The sequence below is a fragment of the Emydura macquarii genome, unplaced genomic scaffold (assembly GCF_026122565.2).
Source record: "Emydura macquarii macquarii isolate MOO-44397 ecotype Brisbane River unplaced genomic scaffold, CSIRO-AGI_Emac_v2 contig_2863, whole genome shotgun sequence".
NCBI lineage: Eukaryota > Metazoa > Chordata > Testudines > Chelidae > Emydura > Emydura macquarii.
In genome coordinates, this window is record NW_027133000.1 from 4,474,437 (window position 1) to 4,497,086 (window position 22,650).

A 22,650-nucleotide genomic window follows, 5' to 3' on the forward strand; every position below is an offset into this window, starting at 1 on the left:
TAACAAAAATTAGCTGATGTCTGCCTATGTTAATCACATTTGTGATGTGCAAACAGAATAAAGTCCAAGCCAGTAATACAGATAGTTGGCACTTTAGAAGGGTCAGTTTCACAAAGCTGAAAAAAATTATGAACCAAATCAATTGAGAGAGAATTTAAACAGAAAAATGTGAATGATAATTCAGAACTGTTTAGGAACATTTTACCAGATGCAACAATGGAGAAACATACTGGCTCAAAAAAAAAAAAAAAAAAAAATCAACCTGGCTTAAAGAGGCAGTGAATGCAGCTATACATTTTTTTAAAAAAATATATAATGAATGGAAAAAAGAGGAAGTTGATAGTAATGAATATTAATCAGAACCTAGGAATTGTAGAAAATCAATAAAGGAAGTAAAAAAAGGACACAAAGAAAAATCTGTAGTCAACAGAGTTAAGGACAATAAAGGGTTTTGGGGTTTTTTTAAGTTTACTAGGAACAAAAAAATCCTAACAATGGTACGGGTCTGTTACTAGATGAAAATGGTACAGCTGTCAATAAATATTTCTTATTTGTATTTGGGAAAAAACAGATGTAATCATATCATATGAAGATGAAGAAACATTTTCCATTTAAATAGTAACTCAGCAAGATGTTAAACAGCAGCTACATTTTTAAACAGCAGATTTGGATAACCTGCTTCCAGAGAGTTTTAGAAGAACTGACTGAGGAGCTCATTGGACTGTTAAAGTTTATTTTCAATAACTCTTTGAACACTGGGGAATTTCTAGAAGTCTGGAAGAAAGCTAATTTTGTGCCAATATTTAAAAAGGGTAAATGGGATGACCTGGGTAATTATAGGTCTGCCAGCCTCATATTGGAATTGATTGGTAAAGAATTAAAAGAGGATAATATAATTAATGCCAATTAATATGGGTTTATGGAAAATAGACCCTAACTAACTAAACTGATATTTTTTAATGGGATTACAAGTTTGGTTGGTAAAGGTAATAGTGTTGATGTAATACTGTAGTGAAGCAGTGTGCCCTCCCTCCGAGGCCGACACCAAGAGGCCAACACATGCCACCTACTGGGTAGGCCCGAGTATGGCAACACTCGCAAGCTGGAAGTGCAGGGGCAGGACAGGAAGATGAAGTATAAAAGCCAGGCCTTTCAGCTCAGTCAGAGGGAAGCTGCTGGAGGAGAAGGACGTCTCTTCCCCAGGGCTGGGACTTGAGCCCGACCCTAGGCCCGTTAAAGGGCCACCCGAGCTACTACTGGCTGGCGGCTAGGGGGCTGACCAGAGCTACCTGTCACCAGCAACTGGGAAGAGCTGCCTGCCAGAGGGCCTGGGCTATAGACTACTTACTTTGCCTACCCCGCCCTGCCTGATGATCAGAGCCACTGAATCTTTGCTTGCCCCGCCCTGACCAAGGGCCAGGGCCACTGACTCTTTGCCCGCCCCACCCAGATTGAGGGCCAGGGCTATAGACTATTTTTATCAATAACGGAGAAAGTTTGTAGATGACACAAAAATTGGGGGAGTGTTAATAATGAAGAGGACAGGTCACGGATACAAAGTGATCTAGAACACTTGGTTTCGTGAGCCCAGCTTTCGATATGTGTTTTAATACGGCCAAATGTAAAATTATCCATTTAGGAACAATGAATAAAAGCTATACTTAGAAGATGAGAGACTCTATCTGGGAGCAGGGATTCTGGAAAAGACTTGAGGGTCATGGTGGATAATCAGCTGAACAGATACTCCCAGTGTGACACTGTGGCCAAGAGGGCTAATGTAATCCTTGGATGCACAAACAGGGAATCTCAAGCAAGAGGAGAGACGTTAAACTACCTCTGTTTTTTGCACTGGTGCAACTGCCTCTGGAATAACATGTCCAGTTCGGGTGTCCACAATTCAAGAAGAATGTAGCTAAATTGGAGAGGATTCAGTGAACAGCCACAAGAATGATTAAAGAATTGGAAAACTTGCCTTAGAGTGTTTGAGCTCCTTGACTCTATCTATTCAGTTTAACAAAGAGAAGGCTAAGGGGTGACTCATTCACAGACTATAAGTACCTACGTGGGGAACTGTTGGAGGGCCGTCTGATCCAGTCCAGTCCCTTCCTCGGGTCCTGGCTCTGGGAGAGCCGCAGCGCCTTCCTAAAGGGGGAACAGTTCACTCTCTTGTGGGTCTTAGCCTGCCCCTCAGGCAGGGCGGGCGAGCGAGCATGCAGTCGATCGCCCCGGCCCTCAGGCAGGGCGAGCAGGCAGTGCTTCCACTCTTTGGAGCGGTAGCGAGGATGAGAATCTCCCTGGGGCGGCTAGGGAAGGCGGGAGGGGCCCTAGCAGTGGCAAAGGCATTGCCACTGAGTCGGCGGGGCTCCTGCTGCAATATGCCGACAGGGTTACCCCAGACTCAGCCACTGTCTACGGCTATCCCTGGGCTACTTCCTCCCCGTATCCCCATGTACCTGACTCCTCAGGGTCACTGGGGCAATCCGTCCGGGGTAGGCCCACCAGTCCCTCTTCGTCCACCAGCGGCAATGCGGGGAGCTCCTCTGCGAGGGAAAGCTCCTCTAGGTCACAGGGATCAGGGGAGGGTGCGGCCTCAGGCAGCTCGTCCAGGTCCTGTCCCGACTCTGGGGGCTCGGCAGCCGGCAGCTCCTCCAGCTCGTCCACTTGGGTTGCTCAGGGGGCTCGGCCCAGTCCCGGGGTTCGGGGGCTTGGTCCAGTCCCGGGGTTCGGGTATCTCGGCCCAGTCTCTCTGGCCAGGTTGCCTGGTCCAGCTACGAGAAGGCCCTACCCAGTCCCCAGGACCGGGTTGGTCCGGGGATGGTTGGAGTCTCGGCTCTGGCCTAGGCCACAGCCGGCGGGGCAGCACATCTGCCTCCGGCAGCGGTCTCCTCCAGATTGAGCTCTGGGGCCTGTCTCTTATACTGCCCCTTTCTTGAGAGGCTCCACCCCACTGCGGCTGATTGGGCAGCTGAGGTGGTCCTATCCCTGCCCGGCCCTTGCATTGCCGGGCAGACTGGCCTGCCAGCCCTATCACAGCCTGGCTGTTTCGTTGCCGGACAGACTTGTCTGTGGGGTCTACTCCTGTCCAGCCTGGCCACTGCAGCCCTTCCTCGGGTCCTGGCTCCGGGGGAGGCCACAGCACCTTCCTACAGGAACAAATACTTGATAATTCAAGCTGATAAATCTAGCAGACAAAGATCTAACAAGATTGAATGGCTGGAAGTTGATGGTAGACAAAGTCAGACGGGAAAATAAGATGCAAATTTTTAACAATGAGAGTAATTAACCATTAGAAAAATGTACTACAGTTCTGGTAGATTCTTCATCACTGGCAGTTTTTAAATTAGCATTAGATATTTTTCGAAAAGATACGGTCTAGTTGAAACAGGAATTAATCCAGGAAAGTTCTAAGGCCTGAGTTATACAAGAGGTCAGATTAGATGACCTTTTGACATTATAATCTCTGAGAGTTTCAACAGGAAGCCTAGAAATGTTTTTGGAAAGGAAAAAAAAAAAAAAGAAGAAGAAAACAACGTTTCATACGACGGTACAAAACCTTGCTCACATAAATTTTTATTATATTTACTGGTAGGGTTCAGTTTTCACGACTTAAACTTTCACGTTGGAAACACAAAGTGAAAACACAAGAACCAGGTGTGTTTTGCTGGATTCACATAATCCTGAACTTCTCTTCCCCACAGCACCCATAGCCTAGCCCCCCTCTACTCTCCTGGTCAGACAGAGTTACACACACAATTCTCAGTGTCTTCAAGGAGGGGCCATCTAGTCTATACCTCATCCCATCTCTCCAGGTGTGGTCTGCAAAGCAGACCTATTTCTACCTGACAATTGGTATCTTCAGGAAAATGCTTGTTTTCCCACAGTGGCCAGTGTATCCAGCAGCATACAGTGGGGATCATGAAAGTACAGAATACTCACCTTGTTCTTGTACGAGAAAGGGAATTTCCCTTAGGCCCAGTGCACTCTGGGGTATCAATTGACCCTAGAGATAAAGGGCCAGTACTGCAGTAGCAAATGCAAGAAAATGAGTGGCAAATAGTGTAGGCAGTATACCACTGGACGAAGAGCTTTACAATCAACCATTCCCTGAAGAACACGGGAGGGGGAGAACTGCAGTTCTACATAAGAAGCTGGATATGAGTCAACAGTGTGCCCTTATTGCCAAGAGTGTGCCCTTATTGCATATTGGGCTGCATTAGTAGGAGCATTGCCAGCAGATCGAGGGAAGGAATTATTCCCCTCTATTCGGCACTGATGAGGCCTCATTTGGAATATTGTGTCCTGTTTTGGGGCCCCCCACTACAGAAAGGATGTGGACAAATTGGAAAGAGTCCAGCAGAGGGCAACAAAAATGATTAGGGAGCTGAAATATATGACTTATGAGGAGAGGTTGACGGAACTAGGCTAGTTTAGCCTATAGAAGAGAAGAATGAAGGGGGATTTGATAGCAGCCTTTAACTACCTGAAGGGGGGTTCCAGGGAGGATGGAGCTAGGCTGTTCTCAGTGGTAGTAGATGACAGAACTAGGAGCAATGGTCTCAAGTTGCAGTGGGCAAGATCTAAGTTGTACATTAGGAAAAGCTTTTTCACAAGGAAGGTGGTAAAGCACTGGAATGGGTTACCAAGGGAGATGGTGAAATCTCCATCCTTAGAGGTTTTTAAGGTGTGGTTTGACAAAGCCCTGACTGCGATGATTTAGCTAGGGTTGGTGCTGCTTTTGAGCAGGGGGTTGGACTAGATGACCTCCAGAGGTCCCTTACAACCCTAATCTTCTACGATATTCTGCAGTTGAGACACATACCCAATTCCTAGTGATGTCAATACAAATTCTGAATTCAGAAGGAAGGAAGAGAAAATAAGCAACATAGATCTGTAGTGCAAATCAGAGAGGAAAGAATTTTTAAAAAGACAGATTTTGTAAACAATTATTAATGAAAACCACTATCTTCCCATGCCCCATGGGACAGTGCAACAACCTCATTTTTCTTTCATTAAATTTGTCTCCTTTTTTTCTGTCCACATATGAATATATCTTAAGGGACAGAGACCGCGGTGTAGATAGCTGTATTAAAACACAGGGTCAGAGTCATCCCTGGTATAATTCCAATGTCTTCAATGGACCATTTCGCTGAGGTCAGTTTGGCCCATTGTCTCTACCTCTTAAAGTGTCAATTAACCCCATGCAGTCCTGGGATCATATTTTTTCCAGTGTGTTTATATTTAATGAATGTTTAATCAAGATTTACAGAGAAGGTATTTATTCATACAAATGCGCTTTCATTGGGCATAAATTTCATATCCTGGAACACTTGAGGCAGTCAGTTGTTATAATCAAGATATTAAATTTGAAGAGCTCATTATAACAGAGGATTTTTTTTTTTAATGTTCACTCAATTTGCAGACATCAGATGCTGTGGCTAAATAACAACAAATCTTGAACAAATCTTTTCCTGCAGTTTACACTCTAGTTCTTCCTACCAAAGGATAGAGGCTCCTCTGCACACCTGAGATCTGTCCACCATTTCTTCACTGTGGTACACCTACTCTGCACAGACTCTATGCCAGGTCACTATTCTTCTAGACAAAGAGTAGACGGTACTCCTTTTGGAGATCTCTGTCCTGCTTTTTAATCAATAAGCGGGGCTGATGGTTATCAAAGTAAGCAAGCCCACACAAGGGCTCAACCAGTTGCTTCTGCTAGTCTGAGGAGATTAGGAAATAAACTCAAATATGGGTTGATCTCACGTCAGCGCACATATGAGAACTAGCACAATACCCTGTTATTATTAGTAAAGTAGCACCTGAAGGCCCCAGGCAGGATCAGGGAGCCATTCTGCTAGGCGTTGTACAAACAGAATAAAGACGGTCCCTGTCCCAAAGAACTTCAATTTAAAACTATAAGACTAGACTCAACAAGTGAGTTTGTCAAACAACAGGAGACTGAAGGGAAGGAAGGGTGAGAGTAGCAATGATAAGATAGTGTGGTTACATGAGGCGAGCTAGTGCCTACAATGATGAAGTCAGAGTCAGCTGGAAGTTCATTTGTTTTAAATCTTGACCAATGCAAATTTCCAGTTTAAGACCATAAGCCATAGGTGAAGGTTAAAATGAATATACCCCTTTTAAAACATGTAAAACTTCTCCCCAGATCTAATTTTTTTAAAATGATGGATTAGAGAGTCTTGCCATGGGCACTCCCTGCAGAATCTGTACTATAAAAAACAAAGCTATCATATCTCCATGAATGCTAATGAGGTTTATCACTGACTGTAATAAGAACAGAAGCTACAGCTCTGCTCCCGAGATGGTCTCCGGAAAATTTTTAATTTCCTATGTAGGCAGGTACTCTGTACACCCCAATTACTACATAGCCACAATTCCCTGAACTCCTAACTCAACCATCCTCCATCTTATCCAAAGTATAAACAACCATAAAAACAGAAACAGTACAGTCAGAGGAAAAAATATCAATGATCCTTTTTTCTCCAAACTTATTGCTAGAAGTCAGCAGCTCTAATAAGTTCGCTTAAAGAGGGGTTATGATAAAAGCCTTCATTAAAGGCCAGATTGTGACCTGGGATTGTGTGGCAGTACAAAGGAGTATAGATGCATAAACCACTCCCTTGCACCTTTGTGCTGGCTGCCTGCCTGCATTGCTGTAGTGCGGATGCCTTCCAGAGTGCGGATGCCTTCCCACCTCTTACAAGCAGTGGGGCCTGGGCAGAGCCTTATAGCATAGTTATACAGGTGCACTGGGGACCCACACTGCTGTGAGTAGAGGCCTCGCTATGGGTACTTCCTCTGCAGAGTAAGGGGAAACCTGGAGGCAAGATTGTGACTGAGAGGCACAATCTGCCTTCCAGTCTGTTCCTGTGGCAGCATGACAATGCACTGCCACTTGCTCAGGGCTGATGGAAAAGTCGTAAGTGATTGAGCCTTAAGAGAGCATGGCAATTCTTTAGTGAACAGGATTTCAGGATACACAAAATACTGTCATTACCCCCCTCTACCTCCCGAACAAAAAAGCGTTGACTCCTCTTAGCACTGGAGAGTCAAGACATCTGTGGAACAGTGGGATGGATTCCACTCTGCCTCATGCATCACCCACAAAACAGACAGCAAAGTTCTTATTATGGGTTCTTTAGTCCTGGTGACATGTTTTCAGATCCCAGGTGAAGGTTGTACACTAGGAACGGCAGATGTGAAAGATCATCTACATGGGAAACACAGCAGCACAAATCCCAGGAAGGTGGGACTGACTGGCTCAGCTAACAAAAAGGGAAGAAGGGATGGCCTGGGAGAGGACAGGGCAAGGCTCCTGAAGCTGTGTTTGTATAGTGCCTAGCACTCTGGTGCTCAGCGTGCACAACTGGGTTTTTAGGCACAGCTACAATACAAATAATCAATCCTCAATTCCATCATCTGTGGTGATGATTTGCCCCTGCGCTTGCAGGAGTCAGCTGTGCTGGAGAGGAGACTCAGACATAGGGGAACCATGTGATAGTAATTCCCTCTGCTCTCCCTTGGGGTATTGCCAGGCTGACATACAGAGCTCAGTTTTGGCCACTTCTCACCAGCCTAAGTGGATGGTGTCAACTAGGCAAATATTACACGGAAGCCAGTGCCTGGGGGGAAATACAGTTTCCCAATACCAGTTCTTCAAAACTTATTTGCAGAGCAGAACCACATTAGTGTTCAGATAATTTAGTCTATACATTGTTACAGTTCATGTGATTCACTCTAGCAATATTGAAATACACTGGTTCACATGCAAAACTTCTGTCCACTATTTTCTCAGGTAGCCATGACTTATTTCCAAAACTATGGAAAGTTATTATTGTTATTTATTATTAAAACACAATCAGCAGTGTACCAGATGCTTCACAGTTCTGCCAAACATTTCTGTTCCCAAATAATAAAACCAAGGAGGACGCTTATTTAAAAAGAAGTGAACAAATCTTAAGTAAAGAAAAAGCAATGAATAAAGCAGATGAAGAGATATTACAACCTGTTGTTCGGTCAATATGATCCTATTCTATTTGGCTTTGTATGCTGCATCCATCACTGTGGCATCGGATTGTCTACCCTGTGTATCACTTGTTCTGACATATGACTTTTATCAACTCTAACCTTTGACTGATCTGTGCAGTAAGGCTGAAAACTCCATGTCATTACTGTATCTCTTATGACATTATTGCTTAAGGACCAGGCTGTGGGCTGCTTTGAACAGGATGGAGAACTGGCCTAATAACTGAAACAAGGGTGACCAGGCCTAGTAGCCATGTATGGTTCAAAAACTTTGTTGCCATTGTCCCCAGTTATACTTTAGTGACCATGATCCTTGGGGGTGTAAGCTTACTTGCAGTAAATTCCTACCAGGACAAAAATTACTCTTTGTTTCTTTCCCCCTCAGAAGGAATGGGTTAAGATGTTGTTTCCAAGCCTTTGTTTGACACACTGCTTATTGGAGCTGTGATTCCTGATCCAACAGCTAAATGCAAGCAGCAAACTATAGGCCGGATCCTTATCACACTGAAGTCAACAGAAGCAGGGTCGGGCTTTCCGTTAGTAAGGACCAGCAGGCCCACTGGATATCATGAATGCTTAAATTATTATCACAGTAGCACCTAGTGGCCTCAACCAGTCAGGGCCCCACTGTGCTAGGCAGTATATAAATATAGTAAGTGACAGTCCTGATCCTACAATGAACTCTATGAGAGTGGACCCATGCTCACATGGAGCCCCACTGAAAACAGAAGTCTGTCCCCATGGAGTTCACTAGACGACTGCAGCCTAACATATTTCTATAGTCTGCCCACATTACCTTTCTAGTCATATTACTGCTGGAGAATTTAATCAGACTGTATCTATTTATTATGAGCAGCAGCACAAGAACAATCTCCTTGGTTGATTGTATTTACTGATTTTATATGAGGGATGTTAAGGATCGCCAAGTTGCAAAGAGCTGATAACTGCAAATACATTATTACAAATACTAATGGAAAAAAAAAAAAAAAGAATACATCAACCTAAATAACAGTGGTACACTGACAAGGTCTGATTAAAAAATGAAAATCATGAATGGAATATTATGCAACACCAGAGAGTAGTCAAGAATCATGGTTAATGTAACAAACTAACTGCTAACAGCACCTCAACTATGCTCATATAAACTTGTTTTTCTTAACATGTGGAAGTGACCTTTAAAGAACGAACTGATGAGGGACTGGTCTGAAATAAATAGGATGAAATTCAATAAGGAAATATGCAGAGTACAACACTTAGGAAGTAATAATCAATTGCACAATACAAAATGGGAAATGACTGCCTAGGAAAGAGTACTGGCAGAAAAGGATCTGGGGGTTATAATGGATCACAAACTAAATATGAGCCAACAATGTAATACTTTTATGAAAAAAAAGTGAACATCATTCTAGGATGTATTAGCAAGTGTGTTGTATGAAAGACACGAGAAGTAATTCCTCCACTGAACTCAGCACTGATAAGACCTCAGGTGGAGTGCCAGTTTTGGGCACCATACTTTGGGAAAGATGTGGACAAACTGGAGTTCAGAAGAGCACAGCAAAAATAATTAAAGGTCTAGAAACCATGACCTATGAAGAAAAGAGAAGACTGAGGGGGGACAAGATAACACTCTTCACATATGTAAAAAGTTGTTATATAAGAGAAAGGTGATAAATTCTTCTCCTTACCCATTGAAGACAGGACAAGATGTAATGGGGTTAAACTGCACCAAGGGAAATTTAGATTAGACATTGGGAAAAAAACTTCCTAACTGTAAGGGTAGTTAAGCACTAGAACAAATTACCCAGGATGGGTTGTGGAATCTTGGTCACTGGAAGTTTTTAAGAGGTTTGACAAACACCTGTCAGGGAAGGTCTAGATAATATTTAGTCCTGCTTCAGTACAGGGGACTGGACTGTATGACCTAATGAGGTCCCTTCCAGGCCTACATTTCTATTATTCTAATTTATGCCAGGGGGTGGCTTAAACCCCTCTCTGCCCTCCACATGTGCCTCTAACCTTGGACCTGGGTTGAGCATAGCTCAAGCAGATGAGAAACTCACGCTCCGTATGTGGAAAATACACACATTCTTTAGTTTTGGTGCTTCTACAAATCATGAAAAGCAAATGAATTTAAAAAAACCCAAAAATTTAGTTATCCATGTTTATGCTCTTCATTATCTCAGCTTTGACTCTGAAAATCAACTGTTAGACTCAAGTTTCTTTGTAATAACACTTTCAAGTTCTCAGTGCAGCAATGTTACAGTTTCAGACAATAAAGGGTTAAAAACAATTGCTGCCATTGGAATTTATTTTTAAATTGCAGAAACATTTCTATTTGTCTCGGGTTTATAAAGATAATTTTGGAGCCATATTTGAGTTGCCTGTGACCATTAAATAAATAATTGGCTTACTTCAAACAATGTTTCATTCTGTACTGTTCTTTCTGTTCATTCTTATTAAACAGCCCTCTGCTAGAAGATATCCAAAGAACATTTGTAGCAAAATAACTTACAGAGTTAGGACCAATGCTGCTCTTAACTGATACCTGGAACTCCATTTGGTCTGCAAGGTGTTAAATGAGAACAGAAACTGGCCTGTATAGTATATATATGTATGCATGTTTGTTTGTTTTAAGGAGATTAAATTATTTCAGAAATAAACAAACCTGAAAAAACAAATCTGAAAAAAGAAACAGTTTGAGGAAAAAGTACCTATAGGTAGCATACATGACTAGAAGAGCTATATACAGTGCCAGAAAACAGAAGGGGGAAAGTTTCTGTGAGGTTTTAGGCAAACCCTCTCCTGACGTAACCTTACATAGATAATCTCCGAGCAGTCAGCACAGACCTCCAGCTTTCCTATTGGTGAACACAGTGTCAGCAGACATCAGAAGATAATTATTATTGGCCAGACAATTACAACAGGAGCAACTGTCATTTAGTGCTGATAGCATAAACCTGGCAGTCTGCAGGCACATAAGGAAAGAAAGAGAGTGGGCATTTATAGCTCACTCAGTGAATTTTTATGATTTTTTCAAATCACTGACACACTGACTGCAGCTGTAAATCAGAAGCCCAGCTCTAGAATCCATTCCACAGTCCATCTGACGGCAGTGTAAATTTTCTTCAAACAAATGATTTATATGTACATTCTACATGACACAAAATAAATACAACAAATAAGTAAAAATGTATTAACTCCTCACCCAGCTGTTTAGCTGGAGAAACAAGAGTCTGCAGACTTTGCTAATTTTCTATATCCTCTTTCTATACCCTCCTTTTTTGCAAGAATGTAGAGCGTTTTTTTTGTTTGGTTGGTTTTTTTACATAATTTAAGAAATTATCTCAACAAGTTTTGGGCCCAGTCTTGCTTCCACTGAAGTCAACACTCCCAAAGCTTGGGCAGAGCACGGGTGAGGGAGACAGTATAGTTTGGTATTTTATAAAAGCCATCAGCTACATGTAAAAAACATACTTGCATCATGAAGTGAAGTAAGTTTTTATGATGACAAGTGGACCTACCAGTCCTAAAAGCATTGTTTGATTCTGTACATTAACTGCTGAGTCAGTAATCTCACCTTCAGTGAGTGGTGCATTACCAGGTCTTCGTCTGGCAGCCAGAAGAATCATTCTTAATTAATTTTTTAAGTGGGAAAGAATGAGAGATTATGGGGGGATAGCTGGAGGGGTGTATTTACATTACACACACACGTATTAACAGAGACATAAGATATATTAGCTCATACAGATCACAAAAAAATTGCTCATTTTGCCTGCATTTAAAGACACTATGCTACTTACTATATTGCCAATTTAGGCCCAAATTTCATTGGGACTCTGCACCAGCCTAGCAGTCCACCTATGTGCTACTCACTACAGGATCAGGGTCTTTATGAAGTAGAAGGAGAACATCTGGAGTTAAAACATGGAAGGCCTGATTTACCATGGTTACTCCCACTATACATCAGTGGCACTCCATTAATTTCGACCTCCAAGGGGGAGATTTTAAGAGGTACAAATAGGAGTTAGCGCCTAATTCCCATTCATTGTCACAAGTCCCCCTGTTGGAAGCTTGCTAGGGCAGAGCTGGAGGGTGAAAGTGTGCCAATAGTGTATGTTGCTATGAGGATTCTGGACTGTATCACAATCGATGGGCCATTTTAAGTTAGAGGGACATTTCGATCACTTGAGTGGCCCAGAATCCAGAGAGCATGAAAGGGGGAAAAGCCACTTTTGCCATACTTTCCCGTAGGCTTCAACTTCTGTCCTGAGTCTCTACAAATAATATTGTATAAACTATCTGAGATTCCACACATGCTATCCAAAATGCAGACGCAGTAAATTCCCTAGGCTCATTTCACCCTATCCATTCAGAACAGTCATTTAAAACATTGCAGATTTATTTTATGTAGCTTGGTAAAATATCAAGATACATTTCAAACATGGAACTGAAATAGTAAATGCCACACTTAAGTGATCTTCTTTCTACCTCCATGTTATGATGATGATGATGTATTCTAACTTAAAGGACTATTGCAAACTCTAGTATAAAACCTCCCACCAGTGGAATGTTTTGATTTTTTTTTTAAAGCAACAATTTTGCTTATTCCACTGATAGTTGCATTTGCTACAAAAACAAACATGTTTATCCCTGGAACATGCTCTTAAATATGCCTATTTTAGGACCCTTATATTAATGACACTGGTCCAGAAAACCGCATATTGAGCCTATAACGAAGTCAAGAAGCCACTTACTATCCTCGATATGGATAAATCCCATTGATGTCACTCTGTTAGGAGATAAAGAGGCCTTTTTCCCTCATTCTCTTTAGCTACAGAATTTTACCACGTAAGTTCTCTTAAAAATTAAAAATACTAGATACATCATGAATTGTTTTGTTAGAGAAGTGAATTTCCTGAACAAGTTTAAAATTTACTTTAATTATAAAGAATTGTACTAGCATTTCCAAGGGAATGCTCACAAGACAAAAAGCATCTCAATGGACATGACTCCATTTCGTTTTCAATAATGTTCTCAAACCTGAAACAAATCTCTCCTCTCCTACAGTTTAATATGGAGGTCTTAATTCATCAGTGCCCTTATAATAGAAGAAGTTAGATTGAGAAGACCAAGTCTCTTCAGTTGAAAAGTAATAGCATGAAAATGTTTGTTCCACTCTTAAACCTAAAGAGCAGGAGATTAATATTATTGGAATTCCAGCATGCAAACCTTTGCAGTAAATTCAGGCACTTAAAGTGATTTTAATAATACTATCTAGTGCTCATACAGTATTTTACATCTTCAAAACAATCTACAAACGTTAACTAATCAATCTTCAAAGCACTCTAACAGGTGGGTATGCAAGCAATATTATCCTCATGTTACAACTGGGGAAACTGAAGCACACAGCAGCAACGCAACTTCCTCAACGTGACAATCACATAATGAAGTGCTGTAGAGCCAAGACGAGACCATAGGAGCCTGACTTCCAGTCATATGCTTAATTCATTAGGCCACATGGCTTCTCTTGTGGGTTTATGAAAATATTTATTGAGGCAACAATCTCCTCCACCCAGGCATAATTAATTATTTTTTGTCAAGATCCAAATTTCTTGGTCAAGGCATAGTCAAGGTCCAGACTCCAGGGAAAATATTACAAAAATAATAACAATAATGATAATAAGTACATAAAATGTTTTGTGGTCTGTTCACACATCTGGAGGTCCAGATTTGGCCTGCGCTCCACCTATTGACTATCCCTGCCTCCACTCCTTTACTGAAGTTACATCATGAGGATAGGTTTCTCCAGGAGTAGAGAGAGAACTAAAGAAACAAGAGCTACTATGCCTAATGAGATGTGTAAGACCTAAGAAAATAAAAACAAACAAAGGCACACCAACAACAATCAAGCTGAACAGAGTGCCTCAGTGGGTACCCTTCTGGACTAATCTCCCTAATCATGTCTCTTGCAGGTGAACAGAGAAGTCAAAACATTTAATGGTCATTTTAATTCACTGCTTTTCTCACAGGTGCCACTAAGCCAACCCAGAAGCATCCCTGGTACCCCAGCAGGGCCTTGGATCATTCTGCCTTGCAAAACCAGGATGTGCAGCCTTAACCTGTAGCTGGCTCCTATCCCCCCATCTATCACCACCCGAGAAATAGGGAAGATACTGTGGAAAGGGCTGGGGGCAGGGGAAAGCAGAAGAAGAGAGATGGCAAGGGATGTGAAAGGTGTGTGTGGTGAAGGAGTGAAGGGATGGGACACACGATGTGAGGAGAAGGGCACAACACAGAGGCAAAGAAATGAGAGACAGGTTAGGGATCAGAGTGCAGCAAAACAGGTAAGCATAAGGGGCAAAGGGAGGAGAGGGGAGGGGAGGCAAAAAAAAATATAGCACAAAGTGGGAAGTGAATGCAGAGGGCAAAGGAATGACAGGCACAATATGCACTAGAAGGCAGATGGAGAGGGTAAGGAATGAAGGGATGAGAGGTGCAGGGAACCTAGTGGGTTGCAGTGAAAGGGGAAGGCATGTGATGAGGGATATAGAAGGAAAGCATCAGAAGCAGTGGGGGGAGAAGAGGTAAGGACCACAGGATGTGGGGTCAGGTGGGAGCCAGAAAGGAGAAGGCTGATGGGCACAGCTTCTCTCTGTGAAGGAGGGAAGGAAAGAAGAGCGCAGGACATGGGGTAAGGTGGGTTCAGTGAGTGAGAAGAGTACTGTGGACACCAGGTAGGTGCAGCAAGAAGGCATTGGGGGGGAGAGGTAACAGTCAAGGGAGAAGGAATGAAGGGTAAAGAAGCAAGAGCGGCAAATAGGGGAGAGGTGCAGGACAGGGGGGAGGTGGCACAGGGGCAAGTGCAGCACCAGATGAAGCTGGTGAGGCACTTGCTTTTCTCGCACAATCAAACCGCCACAGCAGAGAAGGCAGTGGCAGGCTCCGGGCCAAGCACCCGGGGCTCTACTGTCCACCTAACCTGCCCAACCGTTGCCAACTGTGGTGATTTTACAAGTTTCCTGATATTTGGTGTTTGTTGAAGCCCCAGCTCTGCAAAGCAGGTGAGGAGGTGTGACTCTTGGTTTTCATTCCCGAAACAAAGGAAGTTTCCAGCTCTCCCGGTTGCAGAGAAAAACTGAAAAGATGTGACCCCAGGGCAAAGGTCAGCAAAACCGAGGGCAAATAGAAAGAACCCAACATTTGTAATGAATTATTTTTAAGTCTCATGATTTTTAAGGCAATCTCGTCATTTTGGGGGGCCTGACTCATGAGACGTTTGGGGGTGGCAATACAACACTGCCATTTCGGGGGGTGGCAATGGTTTCTCTTTCTCCCCTTACAGGAGCCCCCCTCCCCCTCATGAGCAGAGCTGCAGCTGCTCCTGTACCCCAGCCTCCAGCAGCTTCCACGGCAGGGAACAGCCCCAGCCCCACGCAGCAGTGCAGACCCCCCCACGCCCAGCCTAGGCCCCAGCGCGAGGCGGGTTAAATGCGGCAGCGAAGGCCGGGCGATGCTCTGCCACAGCAGCCGCCGGTCCAGCCCCGCTGGGCGGGAGGGAGGGAGCGGAAGGAGGAGGTGGAAGATTTGAAAGGGAGGCAGGCGAGCGAACTGGAGAGAGGCGCACGTGTGTGTGTGGCCCAGTGCCCGGGGGATGGCGGCTCTGCAGTCCCGGGCGGCGCGGCGGTGGCAGGCCAGCGGAGACCGGCCAGCTCATCATCGGCCGGGCACGGGGGGCTTTTAGCCCCGCTCCCTAAAAACCACAGCGCAGAAGAGCGAGCGCCCTGTCTGCCGCGGCTCCTGCTCAGATCGCTCCCCCTCCTCTCTCCGGCTCATCAATGAGAGACAAGGGGTTTGTGAAAGAGAGCGAGCCAGTCTCGCCGGCGAGCCCTAGCTCTGTGAATGCCGCCAGCCGGGGTCTGGGGAGCCCTAGACCTCCGCACACAACAGGCTTTTTGCCCTAGCTTCAATCCTCCGCCTACGTGTATTTGTTCTCCCATCTCCGCCCGGTGAATACACAGGCAGTGCACTTTATAAACCCTGCCGGGTGACTCCATGCTCTGCTGTGCCCCGCCAGTGCACGGCTTGCAGGCACCCATCGCAGACATCATGTGCCCTGCATGCGAACTTCTACTGCTCGAGTTAGTTCCCTGCCTGCCTGCCTGCCGGCCCCTACGCACTTTAACTTTGCTCCATCAACTAGTAAATCCAGGTCCCTGAATACCTCCCCAGTTGCAGATACAGGCAGGCACAAAAAGTTAATAGGAGCGTGGCTGCAGTTTAAGTTTCATTTGAAGCAGGGGACTCTACACTTCCTCGTGTTTAACTTTTTCTCCTGCATTACAGTTGGAAGGAGGTAACTGGAGCAGTTTGGGGGGGGGGGGGGGGAAGAGACCCTGATTGAGGAAATGGGGCACACGTACAAAAAGGAATTGCAAGGAGAAAAGAAGGACATAAGGGAGATGGAAAAGAACGAACGAGAATGAGGGAAAAAAGGAACAAAAGTAAAATGGAAGCAGGTCGCAGGGAATCGTTTTCTCTCATTATAAAAATATTTTTATTAGTGGGATGTCATCGTGTTACATAACTTTTAGATTTAGAAAAACAGGGCAGTCTCAATCTTAGTATCCTTGTGGAGCTTTGGTTGTGTGGTTGGTTATGTCACTGGAATAATTCACACACACACACACACACACACAGCTAAGCATATGCACACACTAATGAATGTCTGCATATATCGGTATGTATGTTTATATATACACATACATACATACACATACCACTGCTCCTCATCAGAGCCGGCAATATACAGAGATTGGCTCAGCGATTACCCTGAACTCAATTATGTCTAATCCATCCATAGATATAAAACACACAAGCTCAGAGAGACAGCTACAGTAGCGACTGGTAAATACTACATTAACCATCACCTACCAATTCTCTTGCATCCACTGGATGGCTTCATTCTCGTTGAATTGCTTTTCAAATTCGTATTCTTGCAAAGTCAACACTGACATGTTCATTGGACCAATCTTCTGGGGGATGCCTTCCTATGTCTAAATATAAATCTATTCTCTACAGCTCTTTTCCCCGGCGTGTCTTCCCTTTAATCGCCCCTTTCTCTCTCTGTCTCTCTCTGTCTGTCTCTCAGCTATATCCTTGATTTCGCATTGCTTTTCTCCTCTTCCTAGCCTTCTCCACCCGACTCTCGAGGTCTCCTCCTCTCAGCTTCTGCATCCACCCTGCGAGGAAATGGAGGCGTTGCGGTCTTAGTGCCCGTCTATGTATAGCTCAGCCTCTGCTTCCTCACAGCGACATGCAGACCTCCTGCAAGTGAGAAAGTAGCAGCTGAGCTAGAAAATCCTCCAGTGTTTAGTACGAGACTCCTGCAAAATCTGGGAAATAAGATCTCCCAAGGTTGCAGCAGTAAGGGAATCACCCCTGAGCATTGGCTTCTTTGGCATCTAATCACGCTCACTTCCTTTATGGCTTTGAATGAGACACTCCTCCCAGCACTGGAAGTTGTTAATGACCTCACCCACTATTTCACGTTAAAGTAGTAAAAACAAACCAATCCCAGGAAACATTCAGTACTGCTAATATCAGAACAAAGCTCAAAGCAGATTGTCTCAGAGACTGGATTTGAATATTCACATTTCTTTCCTTTCCATTTCCCCTTTTTAAAAAGGCACTAAATGGATGTGAAAATGATGTGATCCTTCCTGCTGACTGTGACAGGAAATCACCGCGGAGTGGGCGGGCAGGGCGGGGAAGGAATTAGATCAACTGTCCCAATCAAATGCTTTCTCCCTCCTCACTACTACTAATTCGAATAATTTATTCCAATCAGTCAGATTCTGCTCCGGCAATCACTGTTCACTCTCGGGCACATCTTAACGCACATGACTGACCAGAAAACTCAGCCCGGTTGGTACTGGTCCCTAGAAACCATGGTGACGGGCACACGATAAATGCATAGAGTGGTAGGATGGATAGCACTAATATAGATACTTATATTTGCTGCACATCACACATTACTCTTTCCCCCTTTATTTCCCCTCACCCTTCTCAACTCAGTTGGAAGTTGCACCCACAAAACAATTTAAATAGATGCTGTCAGGTTAAACATCATGTGAGAGAGGACAAACTTCCTAAACTATTTTACAACCACCACCTTATTTTTCTTTATTAGCAAAATGTCCTTCTATGCTGTTTTTTCTTCGTCTTTCAGCTTAAACACTGAAACTAGTCATTTTCACATTTGTCATTAGTCATTTTCACTTCCAAGGCCATGCTCCAACACAATGATGCACTAGGTCAGTGAGTTTCAAGCTTTTTTATTTGTGGACCCCTAAAAAATTTCAGATGGAGGTGAGAAACCCTTTGGAAATCTTAGACATAGTCTGTAGACTCGCAGGGGTCCATGGACCACAGGTTGAAAACCACGGCACTAGTTAGATGGCAAACACTGCTGGGGAATAGTCACTAGTAGCTTCTATCATTTTAAAATAATTTTAAACCATTGGAATATTTTTATTGCGTTTAGGATTCTGATAAAGCTTCAATTCTGAGAGCTAAATATCTGGCAGAATTTGATCTGACAGGGTCCTTAGTAGAAGAATTTATCATTCTTTGGTTGATGGGAGGAATGCAAAGTGTAATGAATTTGGTGGGCTTCAGGACCCAGGAGACAGCTCTCCCTCTGCAGTTGATGAAACAGACAGGTTCTGTAGCCGAATGTCAAAATGGACTGCACCACTGAGATCTGAAAAGGGGGATACAACTCTCCTGTAAAGGGTCTATACGGATGGTCAAGACATTAAACAAAAACACTGAAATGAGAGTCAGCTGTAGCGATCCTTAAATAAACAAGCAGGGGCTGAAATTTAGGTAAAGAGTTTAGCGTCTAAATTAAATGTTTAATTTGTTGTGAAATATGTCAGAAAGGTCTAAATAAGTTAGTGGGGAACCCAACCCCTATTTTTTCCAGTTCAAATGAACCCTGTCTCTAGATTGTTCTGTAATCGAGGTATGAATGAAGTGATGTAAGACTAAGTGTTGTACCTATGTGCGCGGGAGGACGGTGGCGGGGAGAGATGAATGAGGAGCGGAAACCAGCAGGATGCTCATATGTTAATGCAGTTGCATGTGGCAGGTACAATCACTGCAGACCAGATGATCACTTGTGGACATGTGGTTGTAGCTGAACTTTTCTATATTCACCTCTCCCCTATAGAGAGGCACTCACAGCCAAGTGTCCCAAGATGGCTAGAACATGTGTGTTGTTTATGTGACTATTTAGAGTACAATCTTTGGGATTCCAGGTTGCTAACTGTTTAACCATTGTGTTCCCATAATCATCATATATAGCACTTACGTGTCCATAGCTTTGTTTTCACATCTTTCCAATCACATTAGTGACACCAGGATGTCATCTCCACTGATTTATTAGTTAGACAGCACCATATATGGACTCAGTGCTTTACAATATGACAAGTTGTGCCAAACCCATGACAGTCGCAACTCCCACAGGGGCTTGCAGTCTAAAGACAGAAGGCTTACAGCAGCAGAGAAATCTAGCCATAAATGAACTGATCCCACAAAGATCTGAGTGCTCTTAACTTGCATTGAGTTCAAGAGATTGGAGCGTGTTCACACTTTGTAGTTTTCAATACTGTCAACTCCAACCATTCAAAAATCACAAGTCAGACATCCTCCCTCCAGAATCATGAGATATTGACAACTAATCAATCAGGTTCTTATTATTTGCTGTCTGTTTTTTGAGCCCATGGGGAACATTTTAAAAATGAAAACAAATTCTCAGGGTCATTCTCTGGTTCCAGGGGCTTGGACTTTAAGCAAAACACCAAATATCACAAGATGTTAAAACTGCAACAGTTGGCAAAATTGAATTATTAATCAGTGTAGTGCCTAGGGACCCCAAATGAGATCAAGCCCTCATTGTGCTGGGGCAGTCCTCCCCCCAAAGAGTAGAATCTAAATAGACTAGACAGACAAAGAGTGGTAGAAAGGAAATATTATTCCCATTTGACAGATGGGTAACTGACACACACAGAGTTTAAAGGTGGGATTTTCCAAGGTGCCGACTGTGGGCCCAACTCTGCTTCCTCTGAAGTCAATAGTAAAACTTCCCAGAGGAGCACAGTTAGGCCAAAACTAGGTGCTTTTGAAAATCCCACCCCAAGTGAGTTTTCCAAGGTCACACAGGAGATTCTTGTCAAAGACAGGAATTTAACCCAGATATCCTGAACCTCAGCTCTGTGTCTTGACCACACAATCATCCTTATAATGCTCAGCACCACTCAAGATTGCACCCAATATTAGAATTATTTATCATTTGGATAGTGCTGTAGCTATACGTAATGCTTTACAACAGGTAAGATATGCTAAGCAAAAAACTAAATAGAATACAATAGCCTTGACTAACCATGTAAAAGTATGAACAGGTATGGTAGACAAAGTGGCATAGGGGCTTTATTACTGTCAGGCTAGAACAGATGAGTTTTCAGAAGTGATTTAATGAGAAAGCGTGCTTGCTTTCAGTACATTCGTTAGTGTGCTGTTTCCAAGAGTAAAGGACAGCATGAAAGGAGACAAAAAGAGCAGATAAGACTGAAGACCAGACTGTTGCTGGTATCTCAGGGGTGCCATTTAGGGGGTGCAGGAGGCCCTCCGAGTTTTGTACAGGATGTCTGAATGTGGGTTCTTCTGCAGAGGAGAGAGGCTGTTCCCAGTTTTTGCACCTGGGGCAGGGAATCAGTATTTTGTTTATAAACAGAGGCAGGGTGATTAAGATAAGAAAGGGCTGGTGATTAGATTAAGGCTATGAAAGTCCTTAGATGAGCCTGTACACAGGAATCCCTCAGCAGAAGTGTAGGGTCAGGGTTGAAGAGAGAATTCAGGTAACTAAGAAATACAGCCAACTCCTCTGATCCAAGGTTACATTCAGAAAAGAGGGAGATGCGAGATATCAGTGAGTAGAGGTGAGGAACGTAGTGATAGGATACAGAAGGACCTAAACAAACTGGAGGATTGGGCCAAAAGAAATCTGATGAGGTTCAACAAGGACAAGTGCAGAGTCCTGCACTTAGGACGGAAGAATCCCATGCACGGCTACAGACTGGGGACCGACGAGCTAGGCAGCAGTTCTGCAGAAAAGGACCTGGGGGTAACAGTGGATAAGAAGCTGGATATGAGCCAGAAGTGTGCCCTGGTTGCCAAGAAGGCTTATAGCATATTGGGCTGCATTAGTAGGAGCATTGCCAGAAGATTGCGGGAAGTGATTATTCCCCTCTATTCAGCATTGGTGAGGCCACATTTGGAGTATTGTGTCCAGTTTTGGGCCCCCCACTATAAAATGGGTGTGGAGAAGTTGGAGAGAGTCCAGCGGAGGGCAACAAAAATGATTAGGGGGCTGGAGCACAAGACGTATGAGGAGAGGCTGAGGGAACTAGGTTTGTTTAGCCTGCAGAAGAGAAGAATGAGGGGGGATTTGATAGCAGCCTTTAACTACCTGAAAGGGGGTTCCAGGGAGGATGGAGCTACACTGTTCTCAGTGGTGGCAGATGACAGAACAAAGAGCAATGGTCTCAAGTTGCAGGGGGGTTGTCTAGGTTGGACATTAGGAAAAAGTTTTTCACTAGGAGGGTGGTGAAGCACTGGAATGGGTTACCTAGGGAAGTGGTGGAATCTGCATCTTTAGAGGTTTTTAAGCTGCGGCTTGAAAAAACCCTCATTATTTAGCTGAGGTTAGTCCTGCTTTGAGCAGGGGGTTGGACTAGATGACCTCCTGAGGTCCCTTCCAACTCTATGATTCATTGATTCTAAGGACTGGAAGATTTGACCCTCCAACTATTTTTTTCCAAGAGGAAGAGCTGCTCAGAGTTGTGCCTGTTTATTTTCTTTTCTTGCCTGCAGTGGCCCTGATATACCTCAGAAGATTCAATTTTCTCAACTTTAAAATGTGGAATTTTCTTGGTGTTTGATTTTAAATATTCTCCTGTGAGAACTGCAACTCAATCACTGCACTGTGGTTTTTAAGAGCCTTCTAGAAAGTAATTAGCCTTATACAGAAGTGAAAACTGTGTTGCCAACTCGCATGATAATTATTATTTTCCTTAAAGCCCCAGCTCCTGAAGTCTAGTGGAGATATGATGATTTCAGCTTTCATTCTTAAAGGAAAAGAAAGTTTCTAGCCCTCATGGTTTGGAGAAAGCTTCAAAATGTGATCCCTAAAGGCTCAAAATGCAGAAGGCAAATAAAAAGAACATGACATCTATTATTTTTACATAATCTCATGATTTTCAAGCCAATCTTATGATTTTCATCTCATGAATTTTGCTTACTTGGGGTTGGCAATACTGTGAAAGTGGCAGTTTCATTCCTGTTTAAAGTCACTTTCTTGTCTATGATTTGTAGAATGGTAACACCTCCTATAGCCCCAGGCAGATGCAGTATAAACGCATAGGACCTTGCCGTAGTAGAATGCTTCCAAAAGTGAAATGATCTATTCCAAGGTTGGTGAACTGCAAAAAGTAAATAGCCTCAATGATAGAAAGTAATCTAGATTTGTCTACCAGTGTTTCA

At 43.6% G+C, this 22,650-nt stretch overlaps 1 protein-coding gene across 1 annotated transcript in view; it reads right to left on the reverse strand.

The window, feature by feature from the left end:
- The window catches only part of ELOVL6 (ELOVL fatty acid elongase 6), a 114,726-nt gene extending 97,424 nt beyond the window's left edge, over positions 1-17,302 (reverse strand). Inside the window, exon 1 of the mRNA XM_067568238.1 lies at positions 16,978-17,302. Coding sequence (XP_067424339.1) covers positions 16,978-17,066 — 89 coding nt within the window. The 5' untranslated portion in view covers positions 17,067-17,302. The remainder of the gene's footprint in view (positions 1-16,977) is intronic.
- Between the last annotated feature and the right edge of the window lie 5,348 nt (positions 17,303-22,650).